This window comes from Bombina bombina, chromosome 4, assembly GCF_027579735.1.
Source record: "Bombina bombina isolate aBomBom1 chromosome 4, aBomBom1.pri, whole genome shotgun sequence".
NCBI classification, from domain to species: Eukaryota; Metazoa; Chordata; class Amphibia; order Anura; family Bombinatoridae; genus Bombina; species Bombina bombina.
Window position 1 is genome coordinate 470,405,272 of NC_069502.1, and position 22,781 is coordinate 470,428,052.

The 22,781-nt window shown below is 37.6% G+C and overlaps 1 protein-coding gene across 2 annotated transcripts in view; it reads left to right on the forward strand.

Moving 5' to 3' along the window:
• The window catches only part of LOC128656449 (protein CLN8), a 52,992-nt gene extending 44,488 nt beyond the window's left edge, over positions 1-8,504 (forward strand). For both annotated transcript variants that reach the window (XM_053710361.1, XM_053710362.1), the window contains exon 3: positions 7,247-8,504. In XM_053710361.1, the coding sequence (XP_053566336.1) occupies positions 7,247-7,564 (318 nt within the window). In that variant the 3' untranslated portion in view covers positions 7,565-8,504. The remainder of the gene's footprint in view (positions 1-7,246) is intronic.
• Positions 8,505-22,781: the final 14,277 nt, after the last annotated feature.

The following is a 22,781-nucleotide window of genomic DNA, read 5'->3' on the forward strand; positions in this document are numbered from 1 at the left end:
ATTCAAGGGACTTTTTTTTGTTCTTCCAACCTGGACTGTGATCTCAACAGATGCGAGTCTTACAGGTTGGGGAGCGGTATGGGGGTCTCTGACAGCGCAGGGGGTTTGGGAATCTCAGGAGGCGAGATTACCAATCAACATTTTGGAACTCCGTGCGATTTTCAGAGCTCTTCAGTCGTGGCCTCTTCTAAAGAGAGAATCGTTCATTTGTTTTCAGACGGACAATGTCACAACCGTGGCATATATCAATCATCAAGGGGGGACTCTCAGTCCTCTGGCTATGAAAGAAGTATCTCGAATACTTGTATGGGCGGAATCCAGCTCTTGTCTAATTTCTGCGGTTCACATCCCAGGTATAGACAATTGGGAAGCGGATTATCTCAGTCGCCAGACGTTGCATCCGGGCGAATGGTCTCTTCACCCAGAGGTATTTCTTCAGATTGTTCAAATCTGGGGTCTTCCAGAAATAGATCTGATGGCTTCTCATTTAAACAAGAAACTTCCCAGGTATCTGTCCAGATCCAGGAATCCTCAGGCAGAGGCAGTGGATGCATTGTCGCTTCCTTGGAAGTATCATCCTGCCTATATCTTTCCGCCTCTAGTTCTTCTTCCAAGAGTGATTTCCAAGATTCTAAAGGAGCGTTCGTTTGTACTGCTGGTGGCTCCAGCATGGCCTCACAGGTTTTGGTATGCAGATCTTGTTCGGATGGCCAGTTGCCAACCTTGGACTCTTCCGTTAATATCAGACCTTCTATCTCAAGGCCCATTTTTCCATCAGGATCTCAAATCATTAAATTTGAAGGTATGGAGATTGAACGCTTGATTCTTAGTCATAGAGGTTTCTCTGACTCCGTAATTAATACTATGTTACAGGCTCGTAAATCTGTGTCTAGGAAGATATATTATCGAGTCTGGAAGACTTACATTTCTTGGTGTTCTCATCAATTTTCCTGGCATTCTTTTAGAATTCCTAGAATTTTACAGTTTCTTCTGGATGTTCTGGATAAAGGTTTGTCTGCAAGTTCCTTAAAAGGACACATTTCTGCTCTTTCTGTGCTGTTTCACAGAAAGATTGCTAATCTTCCTGATATTCATTGTTTTGTACAGGCTTTGGTTCGTATCAAACCTGTCATTAAGTCAATTTCTCCTCCTTGGAGTTTGAATTTGGTTCTGGGAGCTCTACAAGCTCCTCCTTTTGAACCTATGCATTCTCTGGATATTAAATTACTTTCTTGGAAAGTTTTGTTTCTTTTGGCCATCTCTTCTGCTAGAACAGTTTGAGTTATCTGCTCTTTCTTGTGAATCTCCTTTTCTGATTTTTCATCAGGATAAGGCAGTGTTGCGGACTTCATTTAAATTTTTACCTAAGGTTGTGAATTCTAACATTAGTAGAGAGATTGTGGTTCCTTCATTGTGTCCTAATCCTAAGAATTCTAAGGAAAGATCTTTACATTCTTTGGATGTAGTAAGAGCTTTGAAATATTATGTTGAAGCTACTAAAGATTTCCGAAAGACTTCTAGTCTATTTATCTTTTCTGGTTCTAGGAAAGGTCAGAAGGCCTCTGCCATTTCTTTGGCGTCTTTGTTAAAGTCTTTGATTCATCATGCTTATGTTGAGTCGGGTAGAACTCCGCCTCAAAGGATTACAGCTCATTCGACTAGGTCAGTTTCTACTTCCTGGGCATTTAGGAATGAAGCTTCGGTTGATCAGATTTGCAAAGCAGCAACTTGGTCTTCTTTGCATACTTTTACTAAATTCTACCATTTTGATGTGTTTTCTTCTTCTGAAGCAGTCTTTGGTAGAAAAGTACTTCAGGCAGCTGTTTCAGTTTGATTCTTCTGCTTATAATTTCATTTTTTTTCATTACAAGATTTAAACTTTTTTTTTGGGGGGTGGATTATTTTTCAGCGGAATTGGCTGTCTTTATTTTATCCCTCCCTCTCTAGTGACTCTTGCGTGGAAGTTCCACATCTTGGGTATTTATTATCCCATACGTCACTAGCTCATGGACTCTTGCTAATTACATGAAAGAAAACATAATTTATGTAAGAACTTACCTGATAAATTCATTTCTTTCATATTAGCAAGAGTCCATGAGACCCACCCTTTTTTGTGGTGATTATGATTTTTTTGTATAAAGCACAACTATTCCAATTCCTTATTTTTTTATGATTTCGCACTTTTTTCTTATCACCCCACTTCTTGGCTATTCGTTAAACTGATTTGTGGGTGTGGTGAGGGGTGTATTTATGGGCATTTTGAGGTTTGGGAAACTTTGCTCCTCCTGGTAGGAATGTATATCCCATACGTCACTAGCTCATGGACTCTTGCTAATATGAAAGAAATTAATTTATCAGGTAAGTTCTTACATAAATTATGTTTTTAAGTTTCGTTATCGTGTTGACAATTTCTGTTATCGTGATAGGTTTGCTTAATTTCTGCAACTCCGTTTGCTCTACTTGCGGCAAGTTAATCTTCCGCCAGAACTGCTCCTTACTTTGAGCATCAATCTTTTTGTGTGCATATAATTCCTGAAAGAAATCAGAGAAAGCCTTCCTAATTCCTGGAGCTTCAATAAACCTCTTATCTTTATATTTCAGGGCTGTAATGTAGTTCTTTGCTTGTCTGATTTTGGAGATTTTTGCTAAGTACTTTGCTGAATTTCCTTGGGCCCCTGTGAAAAATGCTTTCTGCTTTTGGTCTTCGAGTATTGAATATTGTTTAAGTTCTATGTCACGAGCTATCTTACTATCCTTATACTTTTTTCATGTAGTCGTGGAAGGGTCATTAATATAATCCCTATAGCTGTTTCTAAGGGTATTCGAGAGTTGTTCTTCTCTTTTTATCCTAATAGTCTTGGTCCTAACCAGATACGCTTTGATCTCCCCTCTAAATACTGCCTTGGCAGTTTCCCAGAATATCTCTGGTTTGTGGCTATCCTCCGAGAACTGTCTCCATCTGTTCTATAACCATGTTTTAAGTTGCGCATTATTAGCAAGGTATTGTGGGAAAAACAATCTAGAATTGCGTACCGAGAGGGGATCTTTTAATCCTACTTCTAATGTAATAATAGCATGATCCGATACAATTTCCTGAATGTTTGACTTAATACCCATCCGCATCAATTGTTTAGCAACTAGAAAGAAGTCTATTCTGGAAAAGGACTTATGCACTCCCGAGACACACGTATATTCTCTAGTGTCTGGATTTTGTGCCCGTCATATATCTTGTAGAGCGAGTTTCTGGCATAGTCTTCGCAATATTTTTGTTTCTCGTGATTTCCTAGGGGTATTCCTTACTCTAAACCAACAAGATGCAATGTGGGGAGAGAGATCAAATGACAGAAATAAATCCTCTGCTCAAGAGAACAATGTCTAAATATTTAGACTGTCCACCGGTGGAGGGGCAATTACCTCAAATCAATTCACTCTGTAATGCTTGTACATTTAACCCAAAAGATTGATTGGTGTCTCACCATCAGAAATAGAGTCCATATAACTTACGGTTATGCCTTATAGCAAAGATTAGGTCCGTAGTTTATCCAATGGCTCCTGATGTACTTTCCCGCAGAACCAGGCTGCGGTCGTGGGACAGGTGGAAAACGGAGAGACGCTGGACTCCCAATCGACCAGGCGAGGGGGCGTGTTGCATACACGCTGACGTCCTATGCGTAATTCAGCCGGATCCTGCGCTTGTTGCCGGGGCGTGTTGCCCAAATGTCATCACTGTGTCGACCAATAAAGGATTCAGGAGGTTCCGTTGGCTCATCAACGATAGTCAGAAGAGTGAGGTAAATCCCATAACCAACCGGGAGCTTTAAATAGGTAGAGGACTTCTTGGGCAGGGCGCCGTTTCGCTCAAGCAGGCAATAACTTCACCATAAAGAAATTGTGAGAGCGAACGGCAGGGTAGATTAAAACCATGTCTTTAATAGTCCAAAAGTTAAAAGCTGATGGTACAAACAGCAAAGAAAGTTGCACACAAGCACCTGGGGTAGGCAAGCTTACGCGTTTCGGCTGCTTACTCTAGACCTATCTAAAATATGCGAGAAAGCCATATTAAAATCTCCTTCCATTACTATGTCTTTCCCTATATGGGGAAACAGTTTCAGACTAATAATCTTCCAGAACGCTGGGTCTACTATATTTGGCCCATATACATTACAGAATATGAAAGAATTCCCCTTGATAACTACTTCTATGATTTGATATCTCCCATCTGCGTCATTGTCTACTGAGACAATACGATATTGCAGCTGTTTGTGAAACAATATTGCCAAACCTCTCTTCGCTTTATCGTAGGGGGTGTAAATCACCTCCCCCAACCCACTTACATTTAAGTTTTACCGCCTCTGCTGGTTTCAGATGCGTCTCTTGGACAAAAGCTATATCTGGATTCCCAGCCCCCAAATGTCTAATCATTAACTTTCTTTTCATGGGTGTAGAGATCCCACCTATGTTCCAAGAGGCCAACTTTAGCTTAACCATCTAACTTACCGAGTAAACGAGAAGAGAGCCGGAGAGGGAGAAAAGAAAAAAAAAAGAGGGGGTACCCCTTCCACTCCCACGCCTACCTCCCTGGCCCTGTGAGAGTACATATATTAGTATAGACAATATTAGACTTGAATGTTTAGGGCAAAGTCCTGGCATAGTTACTTTGCTACTCATCTGTTGAATTCTGCACCCTAATGGTCCTAAAAACAAATAAAACTCCCTTCTTGGGTCCACACTATGTTTTGCCATATCTCTTTGTAAACTATCATTAACGTAAACATTTTCCTGTTTGAGGTTCTACTAAGCCTCCTAATGACCTAGCTATGGTATCTTATTCGACCCCCATATTCCGGCAAAATTGTTGGACATCCTCCATTTTATTGAAAATATATTTCATTCTCCCTATCAATAATAATCTTGGCCGGGTAAACCAATCTAGCTTTATAGTTGGCCTTAATCAATTTAGAGCAGAATGGTGCCATTTGTCTGCGCTTATTCTGGGTCTCGACAGAAAAATCCTGGAATAGAAGGATCTTATGTGGGCCCAGCATTATGTTGTTATTTTTACGGTATAGCCTCAGGATATGAAATTTATCCTGGAAATTCAAGAACCTAATAATAATCACTCTGGGTCTAATTGATCCATCTGGGTTCTTTCTCACAGCTCCCATTCTATGGGCTCTTTCTATCGGTAACCTTACATTTTCGATATTACTACCGACCAGCTGGGGCAGTCTAGTGGAGGCAAAGCTAATTAGGTCCTGATATTCTCCTGTCTCTGGTAGTCCCACAACCCTTAGGTTGTTTCAGCGGGACCTATCCAGTTCTTCTAATTTTTGACTAATTGAATTTAGTTTACTCTCTTGAGAGGTGGTTACTTGCTCCATGACAACTGATCTACCCTCAAGGTCTGAGACCCTTGCTTCTATTTCGTTCATCCTGGCAGAAAATTGCTTAACTTCACTAGTCAAATTGGCCATCTCCTGTCTAAGTGAATCAAACTGTGGGGTAATAAGTGCTGAGATCTGTTGTAATATCGGAGTGTTATCTTGAGTGCCCATACCTACTTCGTTATGTACCTCTATGGTACTATCATTAGATTTAGGTTTCTTCTCTCTCTGCTTAGGTGGCATGGTGGGTGAGTTAGACTTAGAGTGAGAGAGAAACCTTTCCATAAGGAAATCCTGGTGAAATATATAAAAACTACTTTGGCTCTCGCCACTAATGTGCCCTATCAAAATAGATGCAAAAAACTAGTACAATACAACAATATTCTACAAAATTCTAGTTCCCATAATATAGTGTGTGTGTTGAAGATCCAAAAAAAAAAAACAGAAAAAAAATAAAAAATTAAACGTGTTTAAAGTGTGGCTAACAATCTGCTATTGTGCAACCTATCAATTACTACGTATGGAAATCTCTTTTAGAGCGTGCAAATAATTATAATCTAAAATGGAGAGATCAAAGAAAACCAGAAAAATATGGCAAATAAGGTATCAGACTTTATAGGGTATAGGCTCTGGAGAAGGGCCTTTCTGTTAGTTCCCTGAGGGGACAGATTTTGTCTCTTTCTGTTTTGCTGCACAGGAGTTGCAGAGCTCCCTGACGTGCAATCCTTCTTTAAGACTCTGATCAGGATCATACCTGTGTTTAGATCCAACGCTCCACTTTGGACTTTGAATCTTGTTCTTAAGTTTTTGCAACGGGCTTTGTGTGAGCCCATCCATTCGGTTGACATTAAATTGTTGTCTTGGAAGGTTCTTTTTTTATTGGCTATTGCGTCGGCACGCAGAGTTTCATAAATGGCTGCTTTGCAATGTGAGCCTCCTTATCTGGTGTTCCACACTGATAAGGCTGTCCTACGTACCCACTTGGGTTTTCTTCCTAAGGTGGTGTCTGATCATAACATCAATCAGGAGATTGTGGTTTCTTCCTTGTGTCCTAATCCTCCTTCGAAGGAACGTTTACTTCATAATCTGGATGTTGTCCAAGTTTTTATCTTCAAGCTACTAAGGATTTTAGACAAACTTCTTCGTTGTTTGGTATCTACTCTGGGAAGTGTAAGGGTCTGAAGGCCTCTTTGACTTCCTTATCTTTTTGGTTGAGGAGTGTTATATGCTTATCTTACGAGTCAGCAGGATTTAGACCTCCTCTGAGGATTACGGCTCCTTCCACTAGAGTGGTGGCTTCCTCTTGGGCCTTTAAGAATGAGGTATCTATGGATCAGATTTGTTAGGCGGCTACCTGGTCCTCTTTACATACTTTTTCAAAATTCTACAAATTTGACGTTTTTGCTTCCGCTGAAGCAGCTTTTGGGAGAAAGGTTTTTTCCTTCTGTATGAGTAGAGTCCACGGCCCCCCGCCCGTATACTCCGATGGGCGGAATAAAATTTTGTTTTTCTCTTCCGGCACCATTTATACCCTGATATTTCTCCTACTGTTCCTTATTCCCTTGGCACAATGACTGGGATATGAGGGAAGTAGGGGGAGTATTTAAGCCTTTGGCTGGGGTGTCTTTGCCTCCTCCTGGTGACCAGTTTCAGTATTTCCCGACAGTAAGGAATGATGCCGTGGATTCTCCTCATACAGAAGGAAATTCAATTATCAGGTAAGCATAATTTATGTTTTCTTCAACAATGTTCATTAAAGTCTATGGAAATTGTGTAGATAATGTATTTGTTTTTTTTCCAGCTGAGCTGAAATTTAATCCGTCTGGGCTTTGCATATTAAACATTTTTTGCTTTGTCTTTAGGCTGGATGGTCAGACACAGTGTTTTGGAAAATAAACCAATGGATAATGATTCACATGTTCCACTGCCGGATGGTTCTTACTTACCACATATGGTGGGTCTGCTTGTGGTATTGGGAGATATTAATAAGTTCAGTTGCTTATGTGTATATAGCATTTTTCTTCACTGCGCTGGGATTAGTTACAGTTATTCTGAACCCTTACTGGACTCACAAAAAGACTTATCAGCTCTTGACACCAGTTGACTGGAATTTCGAAGCTCCATCATCTCTGTCAGAGAATAGAAATGGTGGGATGGACGACAAGAAGAAGAAACATTAGATTAAGTGTTATATTGCAATGAAGCCAAGATATTATATGAACATTAAATGGACATTTTTTTTTCTTTCAAGCAAACAAATACTCCAAACAGTTTAATATAATGTTCATACTTATTTAATGTGCTGTTGTACTGATAAATACCTGCAGTATTACATGTCACTGAATTGTGTTCAGATGTACCATACCTTTTTAAAATATAATTTTAAAATATATTTGGTTTCAGAAAATAAGTCCCTTTTTATAAAGGAAACCATTTAAAAACTTGTATTAGTTGTAGCATTCATCATGTGTGTCTCTGGCAGTTTAGTGCCCAACTGCAATAAGCCCAAGTTTTGTGAAAATTCACTGTGGTTCAATTTAATGTCTTAAGCAGTTTGGAGTTAAGTCTTAGTCAGAAAATACCGAGTCCATAGTGCATGTGCAGCTAAGCTTCAGTAGGGAATGTGACAAGGCTGTCTCTGGCTTAACTAAAGACTAACAGGCGTGTGTGGTTGTTATCTACTTTTTATCAAGCAGCTATAGATTCTGAGGCGCATGCTTTCAGTTCATCTGTGAATCACAAGTTAAACACACTCTTATTGCTTGCTAAAATAATTAACATTTATTATAATTTTTTGTACCCAGGGTGTGAATACTTGACTGTTTTGTATGATCTAAAATTGGTTGGATATAATCCATTCTGGATACCAATTTACTACTCTTTAGTATAACATTCAAATGAAATCCACATATTTATATACTGTATATTATTTTAAGAGCTTTGAAATATGATTGAGGATTTTCTGGTAACTCATTTGATTGTACTAATTATTGCAATATGAACATATTGCAGAACAGTGTTGGCAAAGACTCTTTACTGTGACTACAGGAGCAACATAAGCACATTTACTTTGTATTACCCTTATATCTGCATTTGAAATATAAACTCTTGTTATTGGAATGAGCAGTACTGTTATAATATGCTATTACTTTCATAAAAAAGATATGAAATTTAGATTGCGAATATCTGAGAATACACGGTTTGAATTTTCATGTCCCAACCTAATTTTTCCACAGATGTATTAGTGGAAATGGACATGAACTTGGTATGACAAAGCAGATTTGTCAAACAAAGACACATTCCTTTAAAACAGTGGCACCAAAAACCCTTTTTTTTATTTTAAATATATGAAGAGCAGGGTACTAATGACGGGGCTGGTCTCTAATACTGTTTTTTTGTGTGTGTTTTTTGGGGGGGTGGTTTGTCAGGGGCCACATTACATTATACTCACATTTTATGTTATAAGTTACTATTAATTAAGTTAATTTACCTGTTAATAATACTCAAATTTACAATGTTGGGTAGAAATACACATACTTAAAAAATGTGTGGAAACAATTTCTTTTTTATCATATAGCCTTAAAATTATATTTAACAGGGCTCGACATATTTACTCAAAATCTAGGAGCCAGAAATTTTTGCCCATCCCTATAATTTATATGTGGGTGTCTTCAGGACGCTAAACTAGGGTGCAAGGTCCTAATTTTATGGTTCTAGTGGCGCCCGGACACCTGGGTTTGCCAAGCTTAAAGGGACAGTTAAGGTCAAGTTAAACTTTCATGTAGGACATGTATTTTTAAACAACTTTGCAATTTACTCTTATCAAATGTGCGTTATCTTGGTATTCTTAGTTGAAAGCTAAACCTAGGTAGGCTCATATGCTAATTTCTAAGCCCTTGAAGGCCCCCTCTTATCTGAATGCATTTGACAGTTTTTCAGAGAGAGTTAGTTCATGTGTGCCGTGTAGATAAATAACTCCACAGATGTGAGCACAATGTTAAGAGTCAGTACTGGTTGGCTAAAATGCAAGTCTGTCAAAAGAACCCAAGATAATGGGCAGTCTGCAGAGGCTTAGATACAAGGTAATCGCAGAGGTAAAAAGTATATTAATATAACATAACATTGTTGGTTATGCAGAACTGAGAAATGGTAAATAAAGGGATTATCTATCATTTTAAACCATAACATTTTTGGTCTTTACTGTCCCTTTAAGTTAAAAAGTATTAACTTCAAAATACAAGTAAAAGAATGTACACTTGCCCCATATATACAATTTTTACACACTTTTGAAGCTACGCGTTTGATTTATTACCATTTTTACCACATTTTAATTTGTTTTTATTTATAGTACTTTGTGTTTGCTTTTAATATCTGGGATGGACTTTACTGTATTTAATGATAAAAAAGGAAGTAATATTTTTGACTGCCATATATCCTAACTAGTGTTAAATAATCAAAAGGGTGGGAGCTTAAACTAACATTAAAGTTGTTTTTTTTTTTTTGTTTGTTTTTTTGGGTGGTTTTTTTGTGTCTTGAAGAGGACATTTTAAAATATTGTAGCTTTTGTTGTAACACTTCTGTATAAATGTACTCTTTCTTCTGTTATGTGACCCGTGGACTGATCACACAACAGAAGAAAGGAATTTATCAGGTAAGCATAAATTATGTTTTCTTTCATGTAATTAGCAAGAGTCCATGAGCTAGTGACGTATGGGATATACATTCCTACCAGGAGGGGCAAAAAGCCTATAAATACACCCCTCACCACACCCACAAATCAGTTTTACAAACTTTGCCTCCTGTGGAGGTGGTGAAGTAAGTTTGTGCTAGATTCTACGTTGATCTGCGCTCCGCTGCAGGTTGGAGCCCTGTTTTCCTCTCAGTGTGCAGTGAATGTCAGAGGGATGTGAAGAGAGTATTGCCTATTTGAATTCAATTATCTCCTTCTACGGGGTCTATTTCATAGGTTCTCTGTTATTGGTCGTAGAGATTCATCTCTTACCTCCCTTTTCAGATCGACGATATACTCTTATATATACCATTACCTCTACTGATTCTCGTTTCAGTACTGGTTTGGCTTTCTACTACATGTAGATGAGTGTCCTGGGGTAAGTAAGTCTTATTTTCTGTGACACTCTAAGCTATGGTTGGGCACTTTTATATAAAGTTCTAAATATATGTGTTTAAACATTTATTTGCCTTGATTCAGGATGTTCGATATTCCTTATTTCAGACAGTCAGTTTCATTATTTGGGATAATGCATATGAATAATCAATTTTATTTACCTTAAAAATTTGACTTTTTTTCCTGTGGGCTGTTAGGCTCGCGGGGGCTGAAAATGCTTCATTTTATTGCGTCATTCTTGGCGCTGACTTTTTTGGCGCAAAAATTTTCTTTGTCATTTCTGGCGTCATACTTGTCGCCGGAAGTTGCGTCATTTTTTTTGACATTTTTGCGCCAAAAATGTCGGCGTCACCGGATGTGGCGTCATTTTTGGCGCCAAAAGCATTTAGGCGCCAAATAATGTGGGCGTCTTTTTTTTGGCACTAAAAAATATAAGCGTCATTATTGTCTCCACATTATTTAAGTCTCATTGTTTATTTGCTTCTGGTTGCTAGAAGCTTGTTCATTGGCATTTTTTCCCATTCCTGAAACTGTCATTTAAGGAATTTGATCAATTTTGCTTTATATGTTGTTTTTTCTATTACATATTGCAAGATGTCTCAGATTGACCCTGAATCAGAAGCTACTTCTGGAAAATCGCTGCCTGATGCTGGATCTACCAAAGTTAAGTGTATTTGTTGTAATCTTGTGGTATCTGTTCCTCCGGCTGTTGTTTGTGATGAATGTCATGACAAACTTTCTAATGCAGATAATATTTCCTTTAGTAATGTTCCATTACCTGTTGCTGTTCCATGAACATCTAATACTCAGGGTGTTCCTGTTAACATAAGAGATTTTGTTTCTAAATCTATTAGGAAGGCTATGTCTGTTATTCCTCCTTCCAGTAAACGTAAAAAGTCTTTTAAAACTTCTCATTTTCCAGATGAATTTTTAAATGAATATCATCATTCTGATTCTGTTTCTGATTTTTCTGGTTCAGAGGATTCTGTTTCAGAGATTGATACTGATAAATCTTCATATTTATTTAAAATGGAATTTATTCGTTCTTTACTTAAAGAAGTCTTAATTGCTTTAGAAATAGAGGAATCTGGTCCTCTTGATACTAAATCTAAACGTTTAAATACGGTTTTTAAAACTCCTGTAGTTATTCCGGAAGATTTTCCCGTCCCTGATGCTATTTCTGAAGTGATTTCCAGGGAATGGAATAATCTGGGTAATTCTTTTACTCCTTCTAAAAGGTTTAAGAAGTTGTATCCTGTGCCATCTGACAGATTAGAGTTTTGGGACAAAATCCATAAAGTTGATGGGGCTATCTCTACTCTTGCTAAACGTACTACTATTCCTACGGCAGATAGTACTTCCTTTAAGGATCCTTTAGATAGGAAAATTGAATCCTTTCTAAGAAAAGCTTACTTATGTTCAGGTAATCTTCTTAGGCCTGCTATATCTTTGGCAGATGTTGCTGCAGCTTCAACTTTCTGGTTGGAGGCTTTAGCACAACAAGTAACAGATCATAATACTCATAGCATTGTTAAACTTCTTCAACATGCTAATAACTTTATTTGTGATGCCATCTTTGATATCATTAGGGTTGATGTCAGGTATATGTCTTTAGCTATTTTAGCTAGAAGAGCTTTATGGCTTAAAACTTGGAATGCTGATATGTCTTCTAAGTCAACTTTGCTTTCCCTTTCTTTACAAGGGAATAAATTGTTTGGTTCACAGTTGGATTCTATTATTTCAACTGTTACTGGGGGGAAAGGAACTTTTTTACCACAGGATAAAAAATCTAAAGGTAAATATAGGGCTGCTAATCGTTTTCGTTCCTTTCGTCACAGTAAGGAACAAAAACCTGATCCTTCCCCTACAGGAACGGTATCAGTTTGGAAACCATCTCCAGTCTGGAATAAATCCAAGCCTTTTAGAAAGCCAAAGCCAGCTCCCAAGTCCACATGAAGGTGCGGCCCTCATTCCAGCTCAGCTGGTAGGGGGCAGATTACAATTTTTCAAAGAAATTTGGATCAATTCGATTCACAATCTTTGGATTCAGAACATTGTTTCACAGGGGTACAGAATAGGCTTCAAGATAAGGCCTCCTGCAAGAAGATTTTTTCTTTCTTGTGTTCCAATAAATCCAGTGAAGGCTCAAGTGTTTCTTAAATGTGTTTCAGATCTAGAGTTGGCTGGAGTAATTGTACCAGTTCCAGTTCTGGAACAGGGTCTGGGGTTTTACTCAAATCTATTCATTGTACCAAAGAAGGAGGATTCCTTCAGACCAGTTCTGGATTTAAAAATATTGAATCGTTATGTAAGAATACCAACATTCAAAATGGTAACTATAAGGACTATTCTGCCTTTTGTTCAGCAAGGGCATTATATGTCCACAATAGATTTACAAGATGCATATCTGCATATTCCGATTTATCCAGATCACTATCAGTTTCTGAGATTCTCTTTTCTAGACAAGCATTACCAGTTTGTGGCTTTGCCGTTTGGCCTAGCAACAGCTCCAAGGATTTTTACAAAGGTTCTCGGTGCCCTACTATCTGTAATCAGAGAACAGGGTATTGTGGTATTTCCTTATTTGGACGATATCTTGGTACTTGCTCAATCTTCACATTTAGCAGAATCTCATACGAATCGACTTGTATCGTTTCTTCGAGAACATGGTTGGAGGATCAATTTACCAAAGAGTTTGTTGATTCCTCAGACAAGAGTAACCTTTTTAGGTTTCCAGATAGATTCAGTGTCCATGACTCTGTCATTAACGGACAAGAGACGTCTGAAATTGGTTTCAGCTTGTCGAAACCTTCAGTCTCAATCATTCCCTTCGGTAGCCTTATGCATGGAAATTCTAGGTCTTATGACTGCTGCATCGGACGCGATCCCCTTTGCTCGTTTTCACATGCGACGTCTTCAGCTCTGTATGCTGAACCAGTGGTGCAGGGATTATACAAAGATATCACAATTAATATCTTTAAAACCGAATGTACGACACTCTCTGATGTGGTGGACAGACCACTATCGTTTAGTTCAGGGGGCTTCTTTTGTTCTTCCGACCTGGACTGTGATCTCAACAGATGCAAGTCTGACAGGTTGGAGAGCGGTATGGGGGTCTCTTACAGCGCAGGGGGTTTGGGAATCTCAGGAGGCGAGATTACCAATCAACATTTTGGAACTCCGTGCGATTTTCAGAGCTCTTCAGTTGTGGCCTCTTCTAAAGAGAGAGTCGTTCATTTGTTTTCAGACGGACCATGTCACTACCGTGGCATATGTCAATCAAGGAGGGACTCACAGTCCTCTGGCTATGAAAGAAGTATCTCGAATACTTGTATGGGCGGAATCCAGCTCCTGTCTAATTTCTGCAGTTCACATCCCAGGTATAGACAATTGGGAAGCGGATTATCTCAGTCGCCAAACATTACATCCGGGCGAATGGTCTCTTCACCCAGAGGTATTTCTTCAGATTGTTCAAATCTGGGGACTTCCAGAAATAGATCTGATGGCTTCTCATCTAAACAAGAAGCTTCCCAGGTATCTGTCCAGATCCAGGGATCCTCAGGCGGAAGCAGTGGATGCATTGTCACTTCCTTGGAAGTATCATCCTGCCTATATCTTTCCGCCTCTAGTTCTTCTTCCAAGAGTGATTTCCAAGATTCTAAAGGAGCGTTCGTTTGTTCTGCTGGTGGCTCCAGCATGGCCTCACAGGTTTTGGTATGCGGATCTTGTTCGGATGGCTACTTGCCAACCGTGGACTCTTCCGTTAAGACCAGACCTTCTATCGCAAGGTCCTTTTTTCCATCAGGATCTCAAATCCTTAAATTTGAAGGTATGGAGATTGAACGCTTGATTCTCAGTCATAGAGGTTTCTCTGACTCCGTAATTAATACTATGTTACAGGCTCGTAAATCTGTGTCTAGGAAGATATATTATCGAGTCTGGAAGACTTACATTTCTTGGTGTTCTTCTCATCATTTTTCTTGGCATTCTTTTAGAATTCCTAGAATTTTACAGTTTCTTCAGGATGGTTTGGATAAAGGTTTGTCTGCAAGTTCCTTGAAAGGACAAATCTCTGCTCTTTCTGTTCTTTTTCACAGAAAGATTGCTAATCTTCCTGATATTCATTGTTTTGTACAGGCTTTGGTTCGTATAAAACCTGTCATTAAGTCAATTTCTCCTCCTTGGAGTTTGAATTTGGTTCTGGGGGCTCTTCAAGCTCCTCCGTTTGAACCTATGCATTCGCTGGATATTAAATTACTTTCTTGGAAAGTTTTGTTTCTTTTGGCCATCTCTTCTGCTAGAAGAGTTTCTGAATTATCTGCTCTTTCTTGTAAGTCTCCTTTTCTGATTTTTCATCAGGATAAGGCGGTTTTGCGAACTTCATTTAAATTTTTACCTAAGGTTGTGAATTCTAACAACATTAGTAGAGAAATTGTGGTTCCTTCATTGTGTCCTAATCCTAAGAACTCTAAGGAAAGATCGTTGCATTCTTTGGATGTAGTTAGAGCTTTGAAATATTATGTTGAAGCTACTAAAGATTTCTGAAAGACTTCTAGTCTATTTGTTATTTTTTCTGGTTCTAGGAAAGGTCAGAAGGCCTCTGCCTTTTCTTTGGCGTCTTGGTTAAAGTCTTTGATTCATCATGCTTATGTTGAGTCGTGTAGAACTCCGCCTCAAAGGATTACAGCTCATTCAACTAGGTCAGTTTCTACTTCCTGGGCATTTAGGAATGAAGCTTCGGTTGATCAGATTTGCAAAGCAGCAACTTGGTCTTCTTTGCATACTTTTACTAAATTCTACCATTTTGATGTGTTTTCTTCTTCTGAAGCAGTCTTTGGTAGAAAAGTACTTCAGGCAGCTATTTCAGTTTGATTCTTCTGCTTATAATTTCAGTTTTTTTCATTTTAAGATTTAAACTTTGTTTGGGGTGTGGATTATTTTTTCAGCGGAATTGGCTGTCTTTATTTTATCCCTCCCTCTCTAGTTACTCTTGCGTGGAAGTTCAACATCTTGGGTATTCATTATCCCATACGTCACTAGCTCATGGACTCTTGCTAATTACATGAAAGAAAACATAATTTATGTAAGAACTTACCTGATAAATTCATTTCTTTCACATTAGCAAGAGTCCATGAGGCCCACCCTTTTTTGTGGTGGTTATGATTTTTTTGTATAAAGCACAATTATTCCAATTCCTTATTTTTATGCTTTCACACTTTTTTCTTATCACCCCACTTCTTGGCTATTCGTTAAACTGATTTGTGGGTGTGGTGAGGGGTGTATTTATAGGCATTTTGAGGTTTGGGAAACTTTGCCCCTCCTGGTAGGAATGTATATCCCCATACGTCACTAGCTCATGGACTCTTGCTAATATGAAAGAAATGAATTTATCAGGTAAGTTCTTACATAAATTATGTTTTTTATGCTGGTGGTCGCATGTCCTAGTCCACCAATAGGTTTTTCCTTATAAAACAGTGAGTCTGAAGGAATAAGTTGTGCACAATAGTTTTATTTACTGTTTTTTCTATACCAGTTTATTGTGCGCTGTCACATATAAATAAAATAAATTAATTAATTAATATATATACACATACATACACACAGTATATATTATTGATTATACATACAAAATCAAATCTAATACAATATTTAGACATTTGTAATAATACCTCTCTGCACCCCTCCTTGCTAACTTGCATCACTGACTTTCAGATATTTAATCTTGAATGTGCTCTTACTGCCCCCAGTTCACTATAATTGTTGAAAAATAACATCTTCACCCCAACTTCTCATACCTGTTGCCTTGAGGTCACACTTGACTCAGATCTTTCATTAACTCCTCACTTGGCCAGGTTCTACCATTTCTATCTATAAAACATATTTAAAATTTGCCATTCTATACACAAGGCACAAATAAGATTTAAATCCACTCTCTTCTGCCTTGACTATTACAAATTTATCCTCTTGCGTCTCTATCGCTGCCATGCGTCCTCTTTACAATCCACAATGAATGAGTCTGCCAGGCTTATCTGACAAATCGCTCGTCATCTGCTGCACTTTTGCCAGACCTTTCACTGGCTTCCTCTAACCTTCAGACTAAAACCCAAATTTCTGACTCAAACCTTCAAAGCTCTCAATAACATATCTCCCTCCTATCGCTCTACCCTTTTCTCCAGATACTTGTTCACCCATCCCCTTAACTCTGGCCATGACCACCTTCTCTCCTCCTATGGGTTAACGCTTCATATTCCCACCTATGGGCACCAATCATGTGGAACTCTGCCTTGCTCTACATGACTCTCTGCTAACTTTCATAGTTTCAAGCGTTCCTTAAAGACTCTCTACTGTTCAGGGATGCGTACAATCTACACTAACATTTACTTAACCAAGGTCATCTCTTCTTTCATCATCCCCTTCCACTTCTTATAACATAAGCTCACAAGCCTGTTCTGTAAATCACCTTTGTGTATGGCACTGGTTTTTAAGCCTGTCGTCAGGCCTCCATAACAGGCCAGATTTTGAGGATATCTGAAATAGAGCACAGGTGTAATAATTGGCTGATTAGTAAACATGGTTATCTTACCTGCCCTCACCCAATTTAATCCTAAAAATCTGGTCTGTTAGGGAGGGCCCTCTACCCACTGATGTAGTATATAATCGCCTCTTCTACATGTTATTGTATATTGCACCTATGTTTATAGTGCTATGGACCTTCTAAAGCTCTACAAATAAATAATAATAATAGTTCATTTTAACTATCTGCCAGAAGTTTCTAAAATATGTTGTGCATTGCAGTTTATTGTTAGCCCATTTGATGGGATATTGAAAGACAGAATCAGAAGTTTACAGTCCTGCTTATTACTATTGTTTACTAAATAATTGTTTAAATACATAGTGTATTTGTTTATACATACTTGCTCCTCAGTGTATAATGAATTCTAGTTCAATTCCCCCTCCCCACCCCATTGGACCTTAAAGTGATGGTAACTTTCCCTTTTTTAAAATCGGATTTGGAATTTTAGTGATATTTCAGATGTAGTTCAATTAATGAGTTGTAATGAAGTTGTGCTATAACTTACTTTTTAATATAGATATGATATTCAAATACTCTGTGCTCTGATGCCCACTTTAAAAGTAACATTTTCTGTGAGTCTCAATTAAACTACATCTAAAATATCACTACTATTTTGGATCTGATTTGAAAAAGGGGAGAATTTACCATCACTTTAAATATTTATGTTGCAAGTTTACAAAAGCGAAAGGTAGGTCAATAAATTTGAAAGTGAGAAGAAGTATTAAAAGCAAACTAATTCACAATGATCATACAGTAGTAACAGTCTAAAGGGCTTGGTTAATAACAAACTAGACATTTGGTCAAATATTTACAAGATGTGGCCTGCACTTGTGAGACTGTAGTTTGTTTGCTTTTTCTATATGCAATAAGAAAGTGTTATTATAAATATTTTTGTGTATGAAAGTTTTAATGGGATTGAAATAAGATTTTTTGTATTTGTCTATTGCCGCTAAAGTTTTAAGAAAATCACAGATACAGGACCCTCAAATTCTTCTGTATTAGTGCATTGTTTATTATTGTATATCTATTGACTGCCTCGTGCCAAGAATATATATTTTTGGTATCACAAAAAAAATGTATAGTTAAATAAAATGGACCTAAACTGGGGTAGATAAAATTGTAAATAGTAACCATGGCACATGCAACAGTAATATGTTGTTGTTTTTTAATTTGGAAAAAAACATTACAATGGTTCTGTATCTTTTTTTTATATTTTTAACACGCTGTGTAGTTCGTTCCAAACTGGACCAGTCAAAGCAGAATATTACTATGGGATACCTACAGTTACTGTCATGTATTCAAATGAGTGTTATGAACATTAAAAATGTATTTTTACATCCAAATTAAATGTATGATTTGAAATATTGGTACACTTATAAAGCTCAGATGTGAATAAATTGGTGCAACTATCCAAAGGGTGCACTATCCAGTAACTAAGATCTATACACAATTACTTTGTTTAAAACAATAAGCTTCAGTAGTAACTGATTGCTACAGAGAACTTGCTATACGAACTGCCTACTATAACAAAGAAAAAACAATGATATTTGTTTCTTTAAAAAAGAGTTTCTGAAATTTTCATGACATAGCTTTTCCCTATCTTTGACATTTTATGTTCATACAATTTACTCTATAATTGTTGCTCTTTTTGCTTCTTTAGCGAGTCTCAGAACAGACCTGCAACACTATCATGTTCACCTTTTGGCTTTTATCACACACACAAAACAGCTGAAGAGGGTTAAAGGGACATTAAACATTTTGAGATGGTAATATAAAATGATAAATTGTATATAATAAAACAACTCTGCAATATACTTTCATTATTTATTTTGCCCTCTTTGCCTGTAATTCCATTCTGAAATTGTGAGCTTTTCAGTTCCTGTTAGAAATGGAAGAGCGGAACACTGTTAAATCCAGCACAACCATTGGCTGCACACTCTAATGACCTATGTATAACTCTCCCTAATTGGCCACAGCAGAGAAGGTAACACAAGTTACAACATGGCAGCTCCCAGTGTTTTATAGACACTAAAACTTTACACTTATTTTGTCACTTTTTAAACAACTAATGAAACTTTAAAAAATACATCTACATGTTAGTCATGGACTAATCTTTTCTTTGAATGCATCATTCTATCTAGCATGTATTTAGTGTTTAATGTCCCTTTAATAGCAAAAGCAGCGTATTTCCTTTAGTTAGCTGTGTGACAGGTTAAAGGGATATGAAACAAAACAAATCTTAGTGATTCAGACAGAGCATACCATTTAAAAAAAAAAGTTTCCAATTTTACTTATTTTATCAAATTTGCTTTGTTCCCATGATATTCTGTGTTAAAGAGATACCTAGTTAGGCTACTGGAACACCGCATTGCAGGAAAGAGTGCTGCCATCTAGTGCTCTTGCAAATGGATAACATTCTTGCTAAACTGCTGCCTTATCATCCTCCGAAAATGGGCCGGGTCCTAAGGGCATATGCCCCTGCTTTTCAACAAAAGATACCAAGAGAAAAAAGTAAATTAGAAAGATTTTTTAAATCACATGCTCTATCTGAATAATGAAAGAAAGAAAAATGTTGGGTTTCATATCCCTTTAAAGAAGTAAAGAGTGAATCCATTTTTAATTAGGAACATTTTCTATACGCATAGTAGAGTCCAGAAATGCAAAAGTTCTGTATATAAAATAAACTTTTTGTTGGCACAAGTATCGTTGTTTTTTTTTTTTTTTTTTATATGCACTAATACTTAAATATGGAAGAAAGAAAAAAAACTGTCTTGAGTGTGAGTTGAATCTGTGAACTGTAACATCACAATAAAGTGTTATTTCTTCTATTGTAATGCTTTATTTGTCCTTTAGTACATCATAATGATATCACATATGGAAGTACACTTTAGTTCATCAATAACACAGGCTAAATGTAATTACAAGCAGAGTCTCTACACATGCTTTCCTTTGCACATGAGTTTGTCCTTAAGCCATTGTCAATAATCAGCTGTAAATGTCTTTTATAAGTTTAGGACATTTCTTTCTGAGCACTAAATTAAAAAAACAAAACAGAGCACCTTGCTACTGAGTTGAATTTTCTCTCAAAGAACAACTATCTTCTGGGCTAAGGTAAGTCTTGCTCCATTATAGACACATGTATGTATGTATTTGGGTACTTGTATAGCGCAGCTAATCACCCGTAAGGGTCTCAAGGCGCTGCTCATTTTATCAACCTTGGAAGGATGAAAGGCTGAGTGGACCTTGCTGCGGATGAGAGAGAGAGATTTTATTGCATTCAGGTGTTTCAGCCTCACCCATAGCTAACAGGTGCATAAATCCTGTGTAGCCATTAACTATTTGTACTGAAGAGCACAGTGACTTAAATTGTGGCAATTTAATAAGAGCCACCTTTGCCATAAGTCAGTTCATGAAATTTCTACTCTACTTATCTGCCTTGCTCAACTATAAGTCAAATTACTGTCATTTAGAAGTGTTTAGGAGCAACAATGCCCAACCATGAAGTGGTAGGTCACACAATCTCATGTACAAACTTCCTATTATCAGTTGTATCAATTACTATAGAGTTACAGGCTGCCTCTGGAAGGAACATCAGCACAGGAACTGTGCACTGGGAGCTTCATGAAATGGGTTTCCATGTTTGAGCATCAGTACACAATGCCAAGCATCAGCGAGAGTGGTGTAAAGCGCACTGACGCTGGACTCTGGAGTAGTGGAAACTTGTGATGAAACTCACTTCACTGGCAGTCTGATGGAAGAATCCTGGGGTGGCGGATGCTAAAAGAACACTAGCTAGTGCCTACTGTTAAGTTTGGTGGAGCAGGGATAATGGTCTTGTGCTGTTTTTTATTTATTTATAAATGTATAGGGTTTGGCCTAAGCCTCTTAGTTCCAGGGAATGGTCATTTTAATGCTACAGGATACAGACATTTTAGGCAATTGGGTGCATCCAACTTTGTGGCAACAGTTTAGGGAAGACCTTTTCCTGTTCCAGCATGACTCTGCCCCTGTGGTCAAAATGAATTCCACAAAAAGACATGGTTTAACATGTTTTGTGTAGTTGAAGTTAAGGGTCTTTGCAGGCCTCTTAAGTTCTACAGACAAAGGTGTCAAATTTGTACCCAAAAAAAGCTAAGACCTTTAGGAATATTACTTCTCCTTCCATGCTTCCAGCATGCAAACACAGTACATGGTTAAAACAGAAACAGGGGGATCCGTTGCTAGACTTGTGAACATGTTCTGCAGGGCAGCACTTTTTGAGTTTAGGGTAGCGGGCACTGATAAATCATTTGAAATTCATTTTTTCATAAATTGCAATGCAATACATGTGGTTTATCTTTTTACCTGTACTGGCTGCAACATTCAATACACAGGAAAGACCAAAAGAGCTCTCAGAGATAGATTTCTGCAACATCTGCAATCTATTGAGGATCGTGAATCTAATACTTCCATAGTCAGACACTAGAGAACATATAACAACTCTGACAGTACATTACTAAAGTTCAGGGTATTGACTTTGTCCCTGTGGGGAGAAGAGGTGGTGATAAGTGAGGATAAACTTAACGAAAAGGTTTTTTGGATCTTGACCTTGGGCACAAGAGTACCCCATAATTAAATTCCTGTATTCTGCGACACCAGTGACGTCACTTCCGGTATAGCGCACAGGATCCACTTCCAGTTTTGCGGAAATCATCCACGCCGGCGTGTACACACCTTTTTCTCAGGCTCCTCCATTCTATTCCCCAACGAAAAAGCTCCATACAGATAAGTACTTTCAATGTTATTTGAACATTAGTCAATATTAAACAGGAAGTCTGTTTTACGGTATTTTGAAGATCCTTCATTTTTTAACACCAATTGGGAAAAAAAGCTTTATACAGATAAGCACCATCATTCCTGCTGGACACTAGAAAGGGTTTTACAGGAAGGTGGTATATTGACTTTTTATACATAGCACTTTTTAATATAGTGAATCAACATACAAGCATCATTTTTGGGCTGTCTTTAATCAGGACCGGTACATTATCATCATTTTTTAGTGCGATAATCCCATTTAGGTTATACCTACCCCACATTGATCATTTTATTTTGCATTTTAGCATTTGTATCTTTTACCGATTCAGTTTAATCTTTTATATTTGCATATTGCACTTTGAATTGGAACCCCCAATATCCCTCACAGTTCACTTTGGACAAACGATCCGGGAACTGACTTTCACATACTTTCCACAAGTTAGTGTAAGCCAGTATCCCGGACCCAGAGAAAACAACTGTTTATAATCATTTAGTTGGATTACTATTTGAGTATTTTGTTGTGGCATATATTGCGGTTTTAACTTATGTCTATAATTAAAATTGAGTTTTAAGTAATTGAGTTTTTTGGTTTTGAACTCGGCACATCCCTACTGTCTTCAAGAAAATATTGATTACAGTTCTGTTCTGAGTCCTACACTCTATTTTTGGCTTAGACTATGTTTTAATTTTGGTTTTTATATCCATTTTCATTTCTATGAGACCCTTTTAGCGCTTTTTCTTTACCTTTTCTTTTTTATTTTTATATATATATATATAAGTTGTGTTGTATGTGCACTCTCACCAACAAACTGCAACTTGCCAGGGTGCTGTAGCCAGGTATGTAGATATCAGAAGTTGAAAAAGCACTCACTGGACTGTAGACAACAATGTAAATCAAAACTTT